The sequence below is a fragment of the Fundulus heteroclitus genome, unplaced genomic scaffold (assembly GCF_011125445.2).
Source record: "Fundulus heteroclitus isolate FHET01 unplaced genomic scaffold, MU-UCD_Fhet_4.1 scaffold_292, whole genome shotgun sequence".
NCBI classification, from domain to species: Eukaryota; Metazoa; Chordata; class Actinopteri; order Cyprinodontiformes; family Fundulidae; genus Fundulus; species Fundulus heteroclitus.
Window position 1 is genome coordinate 90,939 of NW_023396702.1, and position 23,042 is coordinate 113,980.

Sequence of the window (23,042 nt, forward strand, 5' to 3'; positions counted from 1 at the left end):
ACAGCATTTGCCACGTATCAATGCTCCGTGCGTGCTGCCCTTCTCAAAAACTCACCTATGTAATCTGAGAGCGCCGGATCACTGAATCGCTGGGTCATGTGACCTAGAGCGCCGCTCTAGGTCACATGACCCATTCTAGGTTACCACAGACTGCCGTAACAACAAAACAAAACAGATATAACCCTTATCTGATCTGACATGTTTTTGGTTCTCTGATTTAATCTAGAGGGGTGAATGTGGCCTTGTCTTTAAGAAGTCATGGAGTTACTTGTAATCTGCTGCTCCAAAGTGCTCTGCTGTCAGATTCATAAACACAGAGTGACTATAATTTTGCGACAGTGCAGTGTTGCCAGTGGCCTTCAGGGGCGCTGAAGGTTATAGGTCTAGCGCCCCTAGTGGCTAAAAGTTACACAGTGCTGCTTTAAGCATTTCATGATGCATTAACTAGAACGTTTATTGACATCTTCTTTATAAAATCATAAATTAAAGGTGCCATGACATCACCATATAAACCATTTCATGTATGGCTGTATATGTAAATTCTCCAAAGAATTTCGTAAAAGATAACATCATGTTGTTTTGTCATGCCAAAAGTCCTGTCTCAGGAAAAGGGTTGGTTACGCTACTACGTAGTTGACTTCAATCTAATGGGGTACCGCGAACGAGCTATTTTTAGAAACGTAACGTCACGATGACGTCACATCACGTGGTACGCAGTGGGGCAAACTCCGGAAACCCGCCGCTGTTTTGCTTTAAAAGAGACATGCGTTAGCCTAGGTTTTACTCGGTAAATGACTGCTTTTTCCAAATCTAAGACCATGGTTTTTAAACATTGTTGCTATGGAACGTGCAACAGCGACTCGAGTTACGCTGATCGGCCGCATATGAAGGATGTTTTCTTCAAGACCGCCAAGGAGAAATGTGTGCGCTGGGACCGGGGCGGTCGGCCTACACAACAGTTCAACCCGGAAAAAGTTACCAAATTCACCTACATATGTAGCAAGCATTTTGTCGGAGGAAAGGGCCCAACCGAAGAACATCCTGACCCAATTCCAGCGACATCAAGTCAAGGTAAGAGTATTTTGGTGGCCGACATGTTAATAAAGAAGCGCCTGCTACCATGATCGCATATAGGCTGTCTTGGTAGCAGGCGCTAACATGATAGCCTGCCACCAGGCTTACTCAAAAACATTTCAAATGAGACAAACATTAAACATATACCCATTCCTGGACGGTGATTGCAAACAAAAAAAAAAAAAAAACGGCCGACGCTGCCATGATCGCCGCGCAGGGAAAAAAAACAAAGCTTACCGTTCATCAACTCGGCCCGTTTTTCAGTCTTTTTAAGCCCTCGAACCTCAAGCCATCGTTTGAGCTGAAGGTTGGTGTGTTCTTCGACAGTGCGACCAGTAAACCGTGGGCCTGGGACATCGTCTTGGGAAAGTTTAACGGCTGTAAAGTCGGTCATATCGCTGGTTCTGTTGCGCTTGTAATAGCTGGGTTATCCGTGCGTTCTCTCCTGTGTGCCCTACCTAAGCGGCAAAAGGGGCGTTGCTCTTGAGACGGTGACGTCACGTGCGCGGTACCCCATTGGCTACAACCATATTTGGAAAGTCGGTCGTCCTGTACCTGTCAGGTTGCCGGTTCAATCCCCCGCTCGGACCGTGTCAGTCGCTGTGTCCTTGGGCAAGACACTTCACCCGCATTATCTGCCGACGGTGGTCAGAGGGCCCGGTGGCGCCGATGTATGGGAGCCTCACCTCTGTCAGTAGCATAGCTCACCACCGTCAGGGTGTGAATGTGTGAATGACTGACAGTAAAGTGCTTCAGGGTCGCAAGACTTGATAAAGCCTGTTCTTCTTTCAAAGAAGAAATTGTGGATTGTTACCAGATGTGATAGCAGCACATCTGGACATATGCGTGCATCCTCCTGTGCTGACATGTTTATGTTGATTTGGCTGTGGACTCGTCAGCTCTTGCTTTCGTCGCACTGGTATGCCCCGCCTTTAAACCTCGATACTGCAACATGATTGGCCCGAACCGCTTCTGGTCCAGACACAAACGGTGGAAGCCGGAGCGATGCAAGATGGATTCTTGTGTTAGTGAACGCACAAATACTGCGAGAATTCATCTTGCAGGCAAGGTTATAAACTTATGGATAGTGACAGTGTTGTGGTCGCCACCTCCCGTGTTGGTACAGACGTTTTGTTTTGTTAGAAAACCCCAACTTGAATTCATCCAGAGGAAACAGTCTTCAGTAAAGTCCCCATAAATGAACTTCAGCAACTCTTCTGTGTTTTTCTCGTTCTTTCACACAGCCTCATCAGCGCACAACAGATCATATTATACCCCCAAAACCTCCAAAAAAATCAATGTGTTGTCATGGCCCCTTTAAGTGAGTATTTTAGATTGCACTTCAAAGCAGACTCACCTCTAGCCAGCACAGAGTCCCGCTGAGTTTTCTGACAGTCCATGGTGACTCTACCTAGGGGGGGTAAAAAAACAATGCTTTAGCACGTTAACAACACAGAGGAGTTACAGCAGCGGGGTAGAGGGCTGGGAAGGAGGCTTCTGAACTACAGTAAATCTGACAGAGGGGAAAATCACCTACAAGATATTTTGGTTTCATAGTTAAAGCTTAATTCTTATTCTGTTGTGTGAAAGACAACAACTATGCTTTGAAGAATATTTTACAATTCAATCAGCATTTTTTCCCTCACACAAGTGCAACACAGTGATGCCTTGTTATTCTCTTACTGCTTTAAAAGGACATGTTTTAAAGCAGTAAAAGCGTTCACACTGAACGCGGTGTCCGTGAAATTTCTGGCTGCACTGCGCGGTGTTGACTGCTGTGCTTTTCGAAGCACTAAAGATGAAACCAGCTTCACTGCGTCTTCCAATAGGAGAAGCTTCTATACGCTTGTTTGTATGGCTGAGTAACATCTAGGATGAGCCGATTCGATACGATTCTCGATACAACTCAGCTTGATTTGATTTGATTTGACTCAAATATTGATATTTATTACTTTCAAATTAATGCTAAAAGTCATTCAATCAACAAACTGGCCAAATATTATATTTATGTTCAATTTATTGAACACTGACATATTAACAGAAAAACAAAGTGCATTTGGTTCAATGCATTTAACGTATCACAGAAACCAAAAATGTCTGATTTTAGGGACGAAGGCGCTTCTAAAATCCTGTCAGCCATTCCGCAAATTCGTCTAATCTGCACTTCCAGTAATGGCGCGCTATAATAACGCCCCCTAGGGGTTGGGAGGTATAATTATATTGAAAGCCAGAGTATTGATATTACATTGTTTTTAAAAACATCAATATTAATCTTTATATCAATTTTTATGCACAGCCCTACTTGTTTGTTCAACTCAACACGATGGACCGGGATTTTACCAAGCGAGTCATGAACATGGTGCTGCACTTAATGGGGAAAGCCAAACTTACTTCATAATTTTTCTATCTCCTATTTTGATTGAAAAAAGCTTTGTCTCGGCTGCGCTCCTTCACCATATGTCACAACGACAACCAGTCCCTGATTAGTTGCTGTGACGCAATTTGACAGGAAAGTTCAAATTTTTGAACTTCAGTGAAAATCATCGCTCCACTCTAACCTCGCGGGTCTCGTCGTGGGCCGCTTCACCGCTCCTGACCGTGCCATTTGCATAGGGATGGTAGGTAAATCCATTGCTCTCACCTCCTCAACCACGTGGAGTCCAAACGGACTGAACAGATATGATGATGGCAAACTTTGTCCTCTGGGACTGAATACGGCTCAGGAGTTGTCTCCACACTTACGTTGTGTTCCCCCTCTGTAGAGCGCACATCATAGGAGTAGGCCAGCAGGATGTCGACAAGGCCGAGCCACGCTTGGTAACGAGACGTCTTGTCCAGCAGGTAGGAGCGGTTGGCGAATTTCCTCAGCTGCTCTTTCTCTTCCTCACTGAATGACACAGCTGTAGAAACAAGAGGTTTTATCATAAGAATGACTGAAAGCAGTGGATTTTCCTTAAGAAGCAATGCATGCATCGTAAAAAAACAAAATTTCATTGGCTTTTTGTCTCAATAACGGACATCCACACTTGGCATCCATGTATTAGCAGACAAAGCTATCATTAGCGTTAGCTGCCTGGCCGGAACACAGTGCTCTGAATAAATAAAGAATGTAACGAAGCTTCAAGGCAGATCATTTTGCCTCGATGAATTTCATGAATCGAGGTTCTTGAATCATTCGATGAATCGTGACAACCCAATGAACAACCACAAGTATCGTCAGTGATTCTCAATTGGATCTGGGCTCGGCTTTTGACTAGGCCTTTTGAACACATGAACGGGTTTTCTTCCAGGGTTGTCCACCATTTAGGTCCACTCCTCTCCCCATTAACTCTGACAATCTTTTCTCTCCCAGCTGAAGGAAAGCATCCCCACAACGTGACGCTGCCACCAGTATGTTTCACCATGGGACGATGTTGGCAGGATGGTGTGTTTAGTTTACCCCCATGCATGTTAGCCAGAAAGTTCAATTTCTATCTCATCTGACCAGAGCACCTTTGCCCACACATGGCCCTCTGGTGCCTTTGTTTCCAATATAATTTTGCACTTGCCACACTTCCCATAATTACTCGACTAAAGATTGTAATGTTGACAGATTCTCCTTTTTGTTCTCTAACAAACCTCAGAGGCCTTCGCAGAACAGCTAGATTAAATTACTGAGATTTAATGAAGCTGTTCACTAATATGGACATTTCTAAAGACAACTGGTTTAACCGGATTTTATTTAGGGGATCTAAGAATATCATTGTCCTTCCACTTCACAGTAATGTGCAATGTGCTGGTCTATCACATAAACCCCTAAGGAACTAAACAGATTTGTTGTGGTAACGCGACGAGATGAGTAAAGGTTTAAAGGGAGTGAAAATGTTTCCGTGCACTGTATTCATAAGGACAACGTTCAGAACATTTGTGCGGCCAGCATGTATCAAGATGACAGGGCACGGCGTATTGCTGCAGGAATAAACAGCTTAATCAAAGCAGGCTTAGTGCATTAAGTCTTTAAGACCCTGGCCATATTAAGCTGGATAAATATGAGATGCATACCGTTTTGCAAACCTCATGTTTAGGTCTGAATAGACAGAGGGAGGCTTCTCATAAACAAAACCATGTAGGGTTAATTGGTGCTAAACTGCTCCTTCTCAGGGGACCTGCAGTATTACATGACCGTCAGTGTCTGTGTGCCTCTGATTAGAGAAATGCTTCAGTGTGCCAAGAGGGGCCATACGTAACAACATGGGAACGAAAACTAAAGAAAGCCTCATCACAGCTGTTCTCTATATTCCATTTGAGTTGGTGTCGAAACATCTTTTAAGAAAAAAAAAAAAAAAAGATTTTTTGTAAACGTCAAACTCAATAAAAAGTTCTAGGCCTTCCTTGAACACACGTAGATGACTTTTTATAAAAATGTATATCTCCCCCACATCTTTTTTAAAGCTAATATCGTACACAAAGGATGTTTTCATAAGTTTTCCTCCATAAAAGCCAAACAAATTCACCACTGAGCGTTGTTTTAAACATGCCAGACACATAGGGAGAGGTGTAAAAATGTATTTGTTTTCCCAGGTATCCGGCTATGAGTGGACTAGACCAATATATTATATAGAATCATCACACAGTGAAATATTTCAACCCATCATTTCTTGTAATTTTGATGATTACAATAGAGTAAAAACAAGTTCAATATTGCAAACACATGGTGTCTCACCCTCATCAGCTCATTACCTCAAACGCCCAGCAAAGGTCTCTGTCAGTGTGGGTCAGCAGGCTACACCATGATAAGGAAGACTGCTGACTGGACAGATGTCCAGGACACAGAACATGACTCCCTCCACAAGAAGGGGAAGCCATAAAGAAGCTGGTTGTTTACAGAGTGCCGTATTCTAGGATATTCATAGAAAGTTGACAGAAAGGAAAAAGTGTGGTAGGAAAAGGTGCACCAGCAACCAAGATAACCACAGCCTTGTGAAGATTGTCCAGCAAAATCCATTCAAGAATCTCGGGGGAGCTGGAGTCAGTGGATCAATGGCTAATAGGCACAGATGTATCCTGCACATGGGCCCTTGATGAGTGCATGTAAGTCAAATATCCGCAACGCTTAATGAAACCCATAATCAAGCCAATAACAACGCTGGTAGGTAATGATTTTGCTCCGACAAGTCTTTCTATGAATATCCAAGAGGCGCTGCAGTGAGGACCAAAGCGTCTCTATGCAGCTGAATCGTTATGAAGATTACCCTCCGCCTTCAGAGCGAGAAGTTCAGCAGATAGGCGAGTCCAACAGAGTGTGAACACAGCAGCAGCGCCCCACCCGCGTGTTATTACAGAGGGCAGGTGTGACGACTGATTCAAGTTGATCTCCAGCTGAGAATCTCCAAGTGTGAACAGAAGCTTTACATCGGACCAGGGTGCGCTGTCCACACCTTCTCCAGAACTATCGCGCCGTTCATCTGCGAAGACGGCTCCTGTTCCGACGCGCAGGACAACGGGAAGTTAGACGGGACGAGGATACACAGCAATGCCTTACATTACTGTTCATGTTCTAGAGTGTTTTTGTGACGCCTCATCGCAAGGGTGTTAGAAAAACAAGCGGAGGTGCAAATCATTTTCACACGTCGACAGTTCATGGGTCTAAATTGTTTGCCTTTTCTTGTCACGTTCCTTCAGGTTCATAAAAATCTCACAAATTCACACCAGCCAAACCGGCTGTCGGCCAATAAAAATCTGTCTGCCGCGGCGGCTGATTAATGTCTCCGCTGAGGTACCAGGGAATCAAAGTGAAGCAAATTAAATGAGTGAAATTAGCTATATCAATATGTCAGATAGCTCAGCCGGGAGAAAATATAGACTTTCTATATGTGACAGTGTTTGAAGACGTCCGTGTCTCTGCTATCTGAAAATTCATTAACGGGTTCCTTTTGAAAGAGACATCTGCTTAATGGGGATCTGCGGCAAGCCTAATGGGCCGACGCAAACAGACTTCAATCCCATTTAAGCAATCTGCATCATTTAGCGCTGAAAGGCACGCTGATTGTCTGCAGCGACATGCTCCGACTCGGCTGGTTTTTTTTTTTTTTTATTCCCTTCCCGGCGCCGTATGAGGCAGCTGAAAGCGATTCCTTCGCTCTGCGTGAGGAAAAACCACTTCTCTGGACCGCTCTGCTGCAAAGGAGATTCCTGCTGCATTACGTCAGCTCTCTGCGGACGCTACCTGAACAACTCGCCGCTGCGGCTGCAGAGGGAGAGCACAGCCAAGTGGACATAAAAATCTGCTCGAACGAGTACGGCTGCTGCACACGCGGACAGAAAGTTGGGCTCGAGAGGCAAAGAGAAACCTCAAAAGAGGCTGGTAGAGTTAGTTGCGGCAGAAATCCCAGCTTGCAGGCACCCAGCAGCTCTCAAACACACAAATCCCAGAATGTATAGGAATTTTCAGACTGAAATAATACCATGCCGTGCATTCACACCCAATTAACTTCATCACTTCTTTTCCCCCAAATCCCAACAACCACCTTAATGTCCTCTTTCAGTGCATCCATAAATTTCTTCTTCGGTTCCTCCTGCCTGGCAGTTCCAGCCTCAGCATCCTTCTACCAATGCACTCATTTATCCCTTCTCTGTACATGTCTGTTTTACTCTAACCCATCTATTAAAAAAAACAGTGTAATCAAATCCCTTCAAGGGTTATTTAACTAGAAAAGAGAATTCACCTCCTCAGGTTTCAAGCAAAACCTTATGTCTGGTGGAAAGCTAACACTACAAAACATCCTGGAAACACATTCCCTATGGAGAAACGTGGTGATGGCATCATCATGCTGTGGGGGCGATTTTTCTTTAGCATGCGCAATGGAGCTGGCTAAAGCAGATATTAAGATGGGCAAAGCTAAAGACAGAGCAAACCGGGATAAAAACCTGCTAGAAGTTGAAGAAGAGTTGAAACTGGGGCGGGAGGTCCTCTAGCAGCAGGACAACAACATTAAACACACCCAACACACATTTGTGTTTTAGCATGGCCTCGCCAACCCTGAGAGTCAGCGGCAATGCTCGAGGCTGTTCAGATGCAAATGCAAAGACAGCAGAGGAAAAGCCCAAATGCTTTGCAGCTGGAATTACAGACAAAGGTGGTTCTACTGACTCGGCTTGGGAAAGCTGAACACAAACGCACAGCACCCTTTTCACATGGTAAAAACTATGCATCCTTTTCCTTCTACTTCATAATTATATATTGCTTTGCGTTGGTCTATCAGATACAATCCCATTACAACTCTAACGAGCTTCTAACGTGACAAAATGTTTGTTCTTTAAACGTTCAAGGGGTGTGAATACTTTTGCAAGCCAATGCATGCCATGATAAATCTCTTGCATCAATTTCATCAGTCTTCTCAGAGCTAAGATTGAACCTTATATTGACAGATAACAGTCAATATAAGGTGTGCGTAATTGACTGAATTTATAAATGTAAGTCAATAAGTTATAAGTTTTTGACAAAACTTGTAACTAGAGTGGCTCATGTTACTCTGAGCTACCTTTTATAGTTTTACTGCTATAGGCTTAGGCTACTGGAGGATATCAGTATCTAATTTTCCTCACTCTATAGAGTTCTACTGTTCTTCAATTATGCATTGTGTGTCGTCATTTCTGCTTTAACTTTCTGTTCTCTCTTTTATCTTCATAGTAGGTACACCTGGTCTGGCGTTCTGTTAACTGTGACATCATCCAAAGAAGACGGCTCACGCGCTATTACCATCTAATGTAGAACAGATTACTGAATCAATGTGTACTTCTGTGCTTTTTTGTCTCTCTTGTTGTGTCTCTGCTCTGTCTTCTGTAACCCCCAGTCGGTCGAGGCAGATGACCGTTCATACTGAGTTCTGCTGGAGGTTTTCCTTCCCGTTAATGGGGAGTTTTTCTTTCCACTGTCGCTTCATGCTTGCTCAGTATGAGGGATTGCTGCAAAGCCATGTACAATGCAGACGACTATCCCTGTGGCTCTACGCTTCTCCAGGAGTGAATGCTGCTTGTCGGGACTTTGATGCAATCAACTGGTTCCCTTATATAGGACATTTTTGACCAATCTGTATAATCTGACCCAATCTGTATAATATGATTGAACTTGACTTTGTAAAGTGCCTTAAGATGACATGTCTCATGATTTGGCGCTATATAAATAAAATTGAATTGAATTTAATAAACGTGAATAAATTTCAGATTTGCATTTGTTCTTTGTTGTCAACTCATTCACAATTTTCTTCTCCATTAAACGAGAAGAAAACGTAGAAAGCTGAACTGGTATTCTCACAGACAAAACATCTGATGTCACACATATGTATGAGTTGACAACAAGGAACAAATACAAATCTTAAATTAATTCACGTTTATTGACTTACATTTACAAATTCGGACGCCTACGCCTACCTTTCCATTGACAGTTATCTTACCCCATATAAGACGCTCCACAATAACTCATCAAAACCCAATTTTCAAACTTACACAACAGCAATATGGAGCCCAAGCATTTTCTATTAACTCTGCAGAGCTGGTATTACTCACCACCAGGGTCATTCATCATCACCATGGAGCCTGTCAATTCTATTGGGCATTAGCATGAAGCGCTTGGAGAGCAGAATGATTGGAAATTAATTTCTGACCTAATTCCTCCAGTTGGAACGGCAGCCTGGCTCGTCGCTGCTCTCTACAGGTCCAGATGGCGCGATGGCATGGAGCAAATATGCTTCAAAACGCCGCCGAGAGTCGGAAGTCGCTCCCAGGGCAACTCCAAAGCCAGGGGTCAAAATACGAGTTGATCCGGGCCTGTGATCGAGTCGAGCATCGGATCAAAAGGGACGCGTGATGAACGGTCTCAAACTATAAGCGCAGGGACTCCGTGTCAACAGATGGCCGTCTGAGCTGGTCAGGGATCAGATTTCTTTACACATCCGAAAGGAAAGTGGAGGAGATACAAAGAGCCTGAGCTGTCAGGACCACTTATGCCAGATCGGTGGGTAAATACAGACCCCCAGAGGATAGCTGTGGCCTGTCAGTGGGCTGGCCCCGACACAGGACGGCACAAAGAGGCCGCTTTCTCCTTCATTAGCACCCATGTCCACATCCATCTGTCAGGTGACATATATATCAGATTTAGCAGACGGTAAGAACGGCGGGGGGAGGCCAACGCCCCCCTCCCACACACACACACACACACACACACACACACACACACACACACACACACACACACACACACACAAGACCTGTAACTCTCCGACTGGAATATATGGCTGACTGTTAAAATCATGAGCAAGCCATTTAAGAATTGATGGCAAGCTGCTTAAACCTCCTGACTGACGCCATTCTTCATACTCAGCTGGGACTAATGCTATTCGAGCTGTCAATCAAGCCATTAAGTTTAATTTGGCCCATTTATCTACGGCTGCGCTCCTGACTGAGCCGCTCTGTCTCAGAACGCAGAGTGGGGGAGAAGGAGCGGACGAGGGGCTGCAGCTGACGGTCCGACTGACGGACCCACCGCTGCTAAAAGAAAAAAAAAAAAAAACCTGCACTTCCTCCTGCAAATAACGCAATCTGTTTAATCTAAATCCCCTCTTAATCTGACTACGCTGCAGCGCTGCACTTCTGCTGCGGCTGGAAAGCGACGTGCCGGCTTAAACGGTGGATGTGCTGGAATTAGCAGGCTGCTGGGAGAACCGGCACGGCACAATTAAACACCCTCGCGGAGCAAGAGTTCACAAGTTATCACCTCCGAGCGGAGAACGCTGAGAGCCCAGAGCTATTTCTGCGGCGACTGAAAAGAGAATGGGAAGTGCCGGCGAAAAAAAGAGAAGCTGAATTAAAAGCCGAACGAAGATACGGGCCTTCAGACGCGGCGCCGTCTGCCCTGCAAAACGCCGGCGTTTAAATTGGCTGAGAGGCAGAGCAGAGATGGAGCGATTAGAGAAGGTCCGAGTTCAATCCCTCATAATGGTAAGTGTCCTTTGTGTTAAAGAGCCCCCAGGCGCTCTGACAAAGAGTGCAGCTCGCTAACAAATGAGCTGATGTCTCACTCCTCCAGAGGAGTGCAGCGAAAACAAATAAACAACAACAAAACAAAAAAAGCTCACGTGTCCCCTTGGGAAGCAAAGTATTGTTAGACAACCATAACGGTGTCTGGCAGGCACAGTGGCCGGCTATCAGCTTTCTGTTTACAGCTCCGCATATGAGACGCTTCAACTCCCCAATGTGTCCGGGGAAGGTGCTGGGAACAGAGAAATGCTGAAAACTCTATTTTAGTTATATAACGTTTTTTTTTTTAAGTTTTTAGTTTTGCAATTCAAAAAATAAACCCTCTAAAGTCCAGACAGTTTTCCTACCGAGCCCTGCAAAAAGGACACCAAAGGAGTTCAAAGTAAAATGTACGTTCAGCGTAGATCTGAAATTAATTACTTGTTAATTTGTTCTTGTAAAACAAACTTGGAAGATCCTGCAAGACCGCACACCCACCTCGTTTTTTTGTTTGTTTTTAAAACAATTAGCTAGCAAAGGTGTACATAGATCCAGCGCTACTCATGTAAAATGCCACAAATATTTTGCAAGATCTCCAGTTTTTTTTTTTTTTTTTGGAAGTTCCAGCAAAGGTTTGTGAGACTGCTGATTGCTTTTTGTCAGATTCAGCACAACTGAGTTCAGTTATCCAGCAAAAGCTTTGACAGATCCCTAATCTGTTCTTGGGGATAGAAAGAATGTGACGTACATTAGTCAGAACATGTACTCACCACCAATAAAACTTTGCATAGTTCTTGTAGTTTCAGTGAAATCATTATTTAAAGTGGACATGTGCAAAATGATATTTGAAAGGAAACTTTTTTTAGCCTTTAAACACATTTTGTTGTGCACTTGGAGTCTCCAAGAATGCAGAACATTTTGTATGTAATCTCTCCGGGCGCTTTTTATATTCTGTTTGGGTCATATATTTCAATCCATTCAGTTTTCTCTGTTCTCTATTGCATTTTCTGAACAATAACGTCACAACATTTACTGCAGAGCTGCTAAACAAGGTCATGGAGATCCGGCTTACCAATTTCGTAAATCCACCATTTTTTTTGTCTTTTTTGTTGCGATTTTGTAGTCTAAGCTCAAGAATGCCGAAGCTACAAGTTGTAATGAGTAAACATCTCATAACACCGTCCCCAAGCATACCGGAAAATGGCCGATCGAGGTGGAGTGAAACGCTCTGCCGCCTGAAGGTGGGCGGGGTGTGAAGTGCCTCCTTTGCGTTTAAAGAGACGGCACCAAAACAGTCTGCACCTCAGAACAGGCGTAGAAAGAGGGACTGTGAGGCAACAATAACCAGGAATTCAGACGTCTAATGCACAAACCAACATTTCTTGCCTGCTTTGGCAAAAATATTAGTGTTTTTTAAACGCATCCGGGTTTTGAGGATGGCCGCAATGAAAGGAGTAGCGAGGGTCTATAGAGAGCCGTGTGGTCGTCGGCGGAGTCAGCTTGGACAGCTCGGTCAACATACATTCAGATCGGCGTGCGTTAAAGCACGACCGGTGCCAAAATAGTTATTCCCGGCAGAATTTGCCTCCTCCTCTTCCTCGGAAGTGCGCTTTCAGCAGAAGAGAGGATCCAAAGGACTGCGCCTGGCTTTCCACCATGAAGACGTGGAAGTAGTGATGCTCTACTTTTGTTAATGGGGAAGGATTAGAGTCGTTACTACATCGTCCAGTTAGATGTGTTACAGCAAAGGACTCCTTTATTGTTCTCATGGCATCATATGGTATCTGGTCATACTGAAAACGTTTGCCTGATATGAGGGCGATCACGTCTGTGAAAACTAGATTCAACATTAACACTCAATATTCCACATTCTCAACAAGCTCTATAGTCATTTCCATACGTCCTAAAAAGACTCTTTGCTCTGATAGTCGCACATATCCAGAAGTTCTGTCTGCTGGAAACAAAAATCCACCTTCCTGAAAACAGCTGTTTGCTCTGTTCTGCTCTGTTCTTGTAAAACAGGTTTCTGCTTCTAGATAGACCGCGTGAATGGATCGCATGAAGCTGATCCCAAACGTGATAAAATAAACGATGAATAAAGTTACTCCAGAAATGATTCTTAACCGGCAGATGTAGATTTCTAGAGATTTTCGTCCAATCAAGAAGCAGGATGGAAGAGGGGCAGGCAGCCTTCGGAATATAATTTTCAATAAAAACGATGACATGATGGCTAGTTAGATAAAGCGGCTGAAAGATAAAGATAGAAAGGTGAGGCAGCAGAAACATAAAGTGAGAATAGGGTGTTTTCACTGACGTCACTGGCCAACTTCCGGTCCGCCATATTGGGTGGCACACTTCCTTATCTCTAGTTGTCTTACACGTATTATCGTATCGCGAATGGATAAGTACGCCAGCACGCTAGAGCGACCAGATAAGGACGTATATCTGAGGAAATGTTCCGTGATCGACCATATGGACCCGTATGCCCTCCACGGTGCCTTGTTTAGCCGTAATCCAGATGATTGGCCAAATGTAGAGCACGGCGACATAGTGCATTACCTGGTGTTCAGTGAAAACCCTCTGCACACTCTTGAGGAAATGAGAGCTTACAAGGATCTAGAGGCTCACAACCAGTTCACATCTGGTTATGTACATCAAGGAAATCGCCATCATACGTGGACGGGTGAGTTTTAATAAGATGGTAAAAATGTAAACAATCCGACGCAAATGTGTTGCACCGCCCGCCGGCGGCGGGCGGTGCGCGAAGGCGCTTGGCTGCAAGGCCGATCGACGCCGCTCGCGGCTGTAATTATTTAAGCAGAACAATGACCAGTGCAAAATTAAGTTGTATTTACCGTATTGGCGCCGGTAGGAGCTGCAGATCATAAAGCCAGCAAACAGTGGGAACACAGCAACTCGTTCAAAGGTAAGCTGCGTACAGACGGGTTAGCACATGCTAACCGTTAGCGCTAACAACCACTCGCGCATGTAATGTACTTTTAACTTGCTGCTATGTGTTTCAAACGTTTAGAACACACTCTCATTGACATCGGGATACTGTGGAAAGTTATGTTCGGTCTTACAGCCGCGATCCAAGCGAGCCGACGATCTCTTTATCTCTGTAACTCGTTCAAAGGTAAGCTGCGCTCAGCCGGGCTCTGGCTCATGCTAACCGTTAGCGCTAACAACCACTCGCGCATGTAATGTACTTTTAACTTGCTGCTATGTGTTTCAAACGTTTAGAACACACTCTCATTGACATTGGGATACTGTGGAAAGTTATGTTCGGTCTTACAGCCGCGATCCAAGCGAGCCGACGATCTCTTTATCTCTGTAACTCGTTCAAAGGTAAGCTGCGCTCAGCCGGGTTAGCACATGCTAACCGTTAGCGCTAACAACAACTCGCGCATGTAATGTACTTTTAACTTGCTGCTATGTGTTTCAAACGTTTAGAACACACTCTCATTGACATCGGGATACTGTGGAAAGTTATGATCGGTCGACTTACAGCCGCGATCCAAGCGAGCCGACGACTCTTTGTTATCGCTAACAGTTGTTCTCCGTGGTTGCGCCTCCAGGCAGGAAAGCGGTGGAAAATTAATCTGTTTCTATGTTTTTCCCATGGCGATCATGTGTTGCGCTGTTACAGCCCACAATACAGCAACGGTTTACCATGGTTGAAATCAAGTTAAGGTGAAATTAATCAAATTAAAACACGGCTGAGAGAGGGAGTACAGTATGCGGTAGTAATAGGCAGTAGAGGCGGCGGAGGCAGTCAACACGACAGCCGTGGAAAGTAATAAGTCATAACGCCCAAGCCCTATTATTAATATATTCTTCTTATATGTTTTAAATACTTAACAGTTAATTACCTGTGACAAAGTGAGCACCGCAGACTCTGGCGTATTCCAGCTTAACACCGTCCAAATCGGACCTGGATATCCGTGTCAGCCATAGGTGACGGCGTTGTTCAGACAGCTGTTTTTTTTTCACACTGATTCACTATTACGGCTGGTAGGCGATAGAAAGCGTTGATCTCCACCTCCACGGGCCGTGCAACCAACCATTAAACACGTTTTCCCCATTGTTCACTTCCAATACTGCCTAAGGCGTCATACAATGCAGGTCAACGGTGCGAAACGACTGCCACCCAATATGGCGGACGCGCTGAGTAGTCACGTGAGCGTGACGTCAGCTGAAAACCCCCTATTGGAAAGAGGGCTCCCCCCCCCCCCACACACACACACACACACACACACATAGACACAAAAGATAAGACAGAATTCCTCGGGGAAACACTGTATATTATATGGAATCATTACACATACAGTTTTATATCTCAAGCCTATTTCTAGTTATTTTGAGGATTGTGGCTTACGGATAATGAAAACCCAAAATTAAGTGTCTCAGAAAATTAGAATACTGTGAAAAGTGAATTATTTGAATCTGAGGGTGTCACACCCTGATCAGCCAAACAACTTAAAACGCCTGCAAAGGTTTCCTGAGCCTTTAAACGGTCTCTCACCCCGAGGCAGTAGGCGACACAGTCATGGAGAAGACTAGAGGTCGACCGATACGCGGTTATTATTTTTTTTTTTTTAGGACCGATGCAGATATGTGGTGCCAAATTCTTTAGGGAGTGGATTCTTGAAGCCAATATTGCTTTTCTTCCTCCGGTTACATGATAAAAATGACACAATCATAACAAGTGTTATGTTTGTCTCAAGTTCTCAAAACTTTAAACCAGCTTCAGACCGCAGCTTGAAAGGTACAATGAAAAAAAAAACATGCGTCACGACTGTGATAGCAGCGCTTTGCTCACACTTAATGAACGAGTCACAGCAAGAAAAGAGCTTAATTAGTTCAGTGGGAAGGAGGAGGAGAATAAAGACTGACCACGGCTGCAGTGAATGGACATTATTTTATGTAACGTTAGACGCTGTACTGGTGATTGGTAATTGTTTTCACGTACATAAATGACTCTCCATGGGAACAGAGCACGCACAGAGGTGGCAGCTCGTCAGCTGGAGGGCAGACGTGAGTTTTCAGACGCACAGCGCTGTTCCCTCCTGCTCACCGTCAGGCAGAGACAGACTTTCAAAGGCCAGGCACAGTTAAAACTACATTAAAAGTCCAAAAGGTACCCCTGCTGTTGTTGGCACCCAGCTGCTGTCTGCCAGGGAGGAAACAGCAGTGTGTGCTTCACGTGATCTCAAGGCATGGCTGCTAATGGATCGGCGAACGCATGCACGTATCGGCCGATACAGGAAAAGAACGCACATATCAGCCAAAAATATCGGTCGACAGGTGAAGGAGAAGCCGCAAAGGGTGATTGCTGAAGAAGCTGGTTGTTCACAGAGTTCTGTATCCACACATCCCCCGGTATTTCCTTGGGGACCTTGAGTGTGAAAACTCCTGACAAACATAACAAGGCAGGAGAAAATTGAGTGGAAGGAAAAGTGTGGTAGGAAAAGGTGCAACAAGGAGAACTGCAGCATTTAGGTTATTGTCAAGTGAAGTCCGTTCAAGAATGTGGAGGAGCTTCACAAGGAGTGGACTGAGGCTGGAGTCAGAACCTCAAGAACCACCACACACAGATAAATACTAGACATGGGCTACAAGCATCTTACCTGGGCTAAGGAGAAAAGGAACTGGACTCTTGCTCAATTGTCCATAGTCCTGTTTTCACATGGAAGTAAATTCTGCAATTCATTTAGAAATCAAGAGTGGAGAGGCACAGAATCCACGTTGTTTGAAGTCCAGTGTGAGGCTTCCACAGTCAGCGATGTTTGGAGGTACTATGTCTGCTGGTGTTGGTCCACTGTGTTTTCTGAAGTCCACAGTCAATGCAGTCATCTACCAGGAGATTCTGGAGAGCTTCTCTCTGCTGTATGGTGATGCTGATTTTATGTTCCAGCATGTCTTATCACCTGCACACACTGCCAAAGGTACCAAAAGCTGGTTCAATGACCATGGTGGTACTGTACCTGATTGGCCAGCAAACTCCCCTGACCTAAACCCGTAGAAAATCAATGGGCTGTTGTCAAGATGAAGATGAGAGGCACCAGACCCAACAAGGAAGCTATCAAAGCAATCTGGGCTTCCACTACACCTACGCGGCGCCACAGGCTGGTCGCCTCTATGCTACACCGCAATGATGCAGTAAGTCATGCAAAAGGAGGACCAGATAAGTGTTGAGTGCATAGAAATAGACATACTTTCCAAAAGCCTGACATTTGTGTATAAAACAATCTATTTTAGTCTAATGTGATATTCTAATTTTCTGAAATACTGAATGTGGTGTTTTCTTCACCTGTAAGCCGTAATCATCGAAATTCAGGAACTTAAAAGTGGAAATATTTTACTCTACGTGTAACGAATCTGTATAAAATAACCATTCTTTTAGACGTACCTGTAGACCACAGCTGAATGACAGAAATGTTGAAAGGCATTAAAAAGCACAAGTCCCCTTTAAGAGACCCACAGCTCTCCTGATACCCAAATAAATGAAGCATGCAAACTATTTTGACAACTTAGAGCTGATATAAACACTGATGGAGTCTCCTTCTCTGCAGCACAGACAAAACTAAGGGGGTAGATGTGCAGCGGTCTCTGCTATAAAATGGGCAAACCTGCAGATTCTGAGGAAAAGCCTACTGTAGATTTCGAAACCACTGTAATAATATTTGTGTGGAATAACCTAAAATGAAATTCTATTAAAAATACAAAGACTGCTTGGATAATGCTGTGGGTAAAGTGTTTTTAAAGACGAGCAGCTGTGCGTATGCAAACACATGCGTAAAATAAGACCCCAGATCTTGATCCCTTTCCCCTCTGCCTTATATCGCAGCAATAGTAATTTCTCCAGGTAGATTAAAGGGCTGAAGTCCACTGAGCAGTAAAATCTCTTTCTCTTGATGCTGCGCTGCGGTGTGTTGAGGGAGCAGCAGCTTCCAGGCTGGCAGAGCTAATAAGAACGACAGCTTCAGCTTCTTGGGGCCCCCGGTAATGGCTTGGAAACTCAACATCCGACTCAGAGCGCTTTCAAGACGTTTAAAGCCTCCGCATGTTGGCAAGTGAAAAGCCGTCCGTTCAGCTGCAGAACAAACGCTTTCCCTCTTGATCATTTGAGATCACTTATTAAACGTCTTCTTCACTTTTGCAGGACAGAGGGGGCCTGTGTTAGCAGAGAACTCCCTCAGCTGTATGTTGTTGTGTTTGTTGAACAGGCAGATTTCACTGCCTGGCAACACAGTCTACCAAGCGAATGAGGCAGGAAACGCTTGTACCACAACCACGGTGTTTTATCCACTTATTCTTCTAAGTAGAATTAAGGTTAATTAACGCCACGCAAGATAAATTGAATTAAAACAATGCAAAGCATATAACCACTTATTGTTGTTTTGCAGCATTGTTATAAGGCTGGACAATATAGGGGAAAAAAAAACATATCAATAAAATAGAAATCATAATTTTAGGGAAAAAACATATAGATAAAATAGAAATCATAATTATCAATAAATTCAACACATACAGGACTGTCTCAGAAAATTAGAATATTGTGCTAAAGTTCTTTATTTTCTATAATGCAATTAAAAACCATGAAATGTCATACATTCTGGATTCATTACAAATCAACTGAAATATCGCAAGCCTTTTATTGTTTTAATATCGCTGATTATGGCGTACAGCTGAAGAAAACTCAAAAATCCCATCTCAAAATATTAGAATATTTCCTCAGACCAAGTAAAAAAAATATATAACAGCAAAACAAAATCAAACATTTGAAAATGTCCATTAATGCACTCAGTACTTGGTTGGGAATCCTTTTGCACAGATTACTGCATCAATGCGGCGTGGCATGGAGGCAATCAGCCTGTGGCATTGCTGAGGTGTTATGGATGCCCAGGATGCTTCAATAGCGGCCTTTAGCTCATTTGCATTGTTGGCTCTGGTGTCTTTCAGCTTCTTCTTCACAATACCCCACAAATTCTCTATGGGGTTCAGGTCAGGGGAATTGGCAGGCCAATCAAGGACAGTAATGCCATGGTCAGTACACCAGTTACTGTGAGAATCTTATGTCGTCTCTTAACCACTACCATACTAGTGATTTAGTTTACTGAACCAAGCTGAGTGTTTTTCAAGGCTCAGGAAACCCTGCAGTGTTTCCAGTTAATTAGACGATTCAAGTGATTAGTTGAATAGCCTACTTGTATACTTTTTCACGATATTCTAATATTTTGAGATAGGATATTTGGGTTTCTTAAACTGTAAGCCATAATCAGCAATATTAAAACAATAAAAGGCTTGCGATATTTCAGTTGATTTGTAATGAATCCAGAATGTATGAGATTTCATGTTTTTTAATTGCATTACAGAAAATAATTATCATAATATTCTAATTTTCTGAGACAGTCCTGTATATTTTGAGTGCAGCCCTGGCCATTCTACTCTGTTGCTTAATGACATTTTTAGATACAGAACACGCTAACACTGTATTCAAACTCAACCCTTTATTCTTTTTACCAAAACAGCAAGTTTTTAAAAAAATGAAGAAAAAAAAACAAAGAACGCCTGGTCTCTGATCTCGTTTGTGATTGGTTGGGAGGATGTAACGACTGTAATATTAACCTACATCTTAGGCTAGAATGCATAAAGTAGTAAAACTGTCCTATTTAACTTTTTATTGACCCTTTATTTTTATATCATCAATATACCGATCAATATATATTAAATAATCGGCCAGCCCTAGCTCGTTCTATGCGAGGACAGAGTGAAACTAATAGAAAGATGAAGCCCCGCATCACTACGGCGATGTGAAGTTTAAAGCCGGTCCTTCTGATGGACCATGGCCATGAACTCACCAGCTCCGCCCTCCTGCTCCGCAGACGCGCTCAGCTTTGACCACCACGGTGTGAACGTCAGCAGGCGGTTTATCTCGTCGTCTTCAAACAGATCGGCTCTGAGGCGACAGAGGTGTTAGCGGCCCAGGAGACGGCCAGGACTTCGCCCATTAATGTTCTTCACTCACAAGTAATGGTCAGAGGAGAAGGCGGACGCCTCAGCCTCCAGCCGGGCCCGGCGCCGACCGGACGCCGACGTTCCCTCCGGGTCCTTGAGGTCGATCACGTCGCCGAGCTCCTCCTTTAAGGGATTTAGAGTCGCAGGAATGTGGTTTATGCAAACCCTGCAAAAGGTAACGTTTACCAGGAAAGCTTCTCCGTGGAACCAACCTGCAGTCGGGAAAACACTCCGGACCTTTGATTGCCGAAGCCGTACTTGTGCAGGGCGCCCAGCTCCTCTTCGGATCGATCTGTGTAAACCTGCTGCTCCAGCTGCCAGTCAAACTCCTCCTCCTCCTCTTCCTCGCCGTCTGCCGCCGTTTCACTGCCTTCTGTGCCAGATCAAGGAGCTAAGTTCAGTCCCTCAACAGTGATATGTTACAATCATTTGCCTAAATTCAAGAGCGACTTCTAAGTCACAGCAAAACCCTAAAGGAACCCTGGGACTCACCTCCGCTCACATCCTCCACCAACGGTTTCGCTGATCGCGAGCCTTTTGGTGCGAGGAGACTGGTGAGCAAGTGAAGCCCTTCGAAGGACTCCCCCGGTATTTCCTTTGGGACCTTGAGTGTGAAAACTCCTGACAAACATAACAAGGCAGGAAAATTAGTATCAGCACAGAGCGTCTGTGTAAAAAGCAGGATATATATAAGTTAAGTGCAGATTTTGGGTGAAGCCATGTTAAACAGAAAGCAGATTTAAAAAGGTAAGTTTTAGCGGCTTCTATAGGAAGACACAGAGTCCAAAGAAAGGAGTTTTGGAGTCAATAAAGAAAAGGCTCCGTCTCTTTTTGTTTTCAGTCTAATATGGGGGGACTACCAGCAGGCCCTAGGGAACCTGCACTAGTATAAGATACTTAACTCTAATGATTGGTTTTTATGGTAGTGAAAAACTGTTTTACAGCAAATGCTCTCTCACACATGGGGCCTGACATGCCGTCTCCTCCTAATATGAATTATTAACCGCTCCGCGCAGCAGGAAGGCAGGAAAAAAGTATTCGGATTGCTGTGCCGATATCTTCCTACGTTTTAACCCCCGAAGAGAAACCCGAGTCAGCAGAAATCTGCGTAAACTAGTCAAAGCTTTGCAAAAAAAACAAAAAAATTCTGATCCATCACTATATCAGGAATGCTAAAATACACCAGTCGTGGCTTGTATCAGTAAATGTCTGATTAAAATTCATTTACTTTTGATATTTACCCTCTCTGTTGTTCATGTTCTACAGCGCTTCTGATCGTTGTTCTGCTCATGACCCAAACTGGGCCCAACTTCTAAATATTTTGGTCTTCGCTGGACAAGTTCATGGTCAGCTTTGAGAGTTTTTCTACGGGCTTTTTTTCCAACCCGACTGGATTTTCTCGATCCTATGGGGAGGTAGTACGGTGGTTGTCGGGTAGAGCAGAGCTCCTACGTGAGCCGAGTGCAAGTCAGTGATTGGCCGTGGGTGTGGCCAGCCAGCCGACAGTGGAGCGAGGTGGAAAAAAATAAATAAAAAAGCCACCTTGATTTGCCGACTCAATACTGCAGATAGGGAAACACTGGATTCACCACGCTGAAAGCTGGGAGGTTTTGTCTACAAAGACTGTTAGAGTAGATGTGAGCAGGACTGGCACGGCCGACCGCTTTAATGACCTGGGGTCTCATTAAAAAGCTTGCGTACGCCACTTTCCACGCTAAAGTTCGGATTTCTAACAAAAAAAAAAAACTTGATGGGAAAATGTGCGGTCCTCACGGCAGCTCTGACCCATGCGTACGCTCATTTTGGAGACGGGGGAAATTTGCGACGCAGATGGTAAAGTGGTGAAATGCAGCCTAACTGCATCATGATTCCTCTCAGACGTTCAATTTCACTCCATATCAGACTTTAATCATAGATTTATCATAAGCATTCAAAACCGCAAAAAGACCTTTAGGTAAATGAATAAAAAATGCCCATAAGCCAACTTAAATCTAAAGTCCACACATTTTATCAGGGTTTTCCTCTCCATGATAATCACCATGGTGACGTGCATCGCGTTTTGCTATCACCTACAGGGGAAAGTGGCTACACCTGCCTCCAGCTGCTGAAAGGCAGCTGTCCAACCCCCAGAGAGCAGAGAAGGTGCGCGCACCGCTCAAAGCCATGCGGCACTCGGCTTCCCAAAATGGTTTCTGCCGTGTTCATTTTTCTTTATTTGATCATTCTTTCGGGGGAGGGAGGGGGTCTTATCGTGGGCAAAACATCTCATTTCTTCTCTGAATTTCGATCTGAGCGCACGGCCTCAGAGGAATTTCAACAGGAGCTCTTTTACTGTGGGCCACATCTGTGCTATTACCTGATTTTCTCATTTAATAAACGCCTCTTGAAAATTTTCCAGAGTTTCTTTGGTGACCACGATGAACAAAAAAAAAACAATGAGCTGACCCATTTTTACCACACAGTTCCACTCATGGGGTGCTTTGCATTGACCGTTTATGGTTGAATCTGGGCGTGTAGAGGCAGAACCTGAGGCGGCACCAAACTGTGTGCCTCTTTGCTTGCGCATGGTTTTATAAATCTGAATATTTTTCGCCGTACGGCAATTTCTTTTTCACGGCGTACGTAGACTTTTAGCATGGATTCCACGCAAAGTTTTATAACTGAGACCCCAGAGCTAAGTGCTGCGCGACTGCAGTTCCACAGATGTGTGGGATATTTCAGCTTCTCCAACCTGAACCCGCCCATCTAATGCTGTCCAATCACAGTACAGTAGTCAAACACGCCCTGAGAAAATCTCTCTCTCTCTCTCTCACACACACACACACACGTCAGCGGCTGATCTATGATCTAGATATTTGTCCACTAGATTATTTTATCCTCAAAAAAATTTCAAGACGTCCTTGCATTATTTATATTTTATGTTTCGCATTTTTATTTACAACGATTTCTTTCCA

The 23,042-nt window shown here is 44.2% G+C and overlaps 1 protein-coding gene across 2 annotated transcripts in view; it reads right to left on the minus strand.

The window, feature by feature from the left end:
- The window catches only part of shq1 (SHQ1, H/ACA ribonucleoprotein assembly factor), a 72,595-nt gene that overhangs the window by 39,302 nt on the left and 10,251 nt on the right, over positions 1 to 23,042 (minus strand). For both annotated transcript variants that reach the window (XM_036130188.1, XM_012874445.3), the window contains exons 4-9: positions 20,581 to 20,709; positions 20,301 to 20,461; positions 20,099 to 20,211; positions 19,932 to 20,029; positions 3,817 to 3,974; positions 2,432 to 2,485 (exon numbers count right to left, since the gene is read on the minus strand). In XM_036130188.1, the coding sequence (XP_035986081.1) occupies positions 2,432 to 2,485; positions 3,817 to 3,974; positions 19,932 to 20,029; positions 20,099 to 20,211; positions 20,301 to 20,461; positions 20,581 to 20,709 (713 nt within the window). The remainder of the gene's footprint in view (positions 1 to 2,431; positions 2,486 to 3,816; positions 3,975 to 19,931; positions 20,030 to 20,098; positions 20,212 to 20,300; positions 20,462 to 20,580; positions 20,710 to 23,042) is intronic.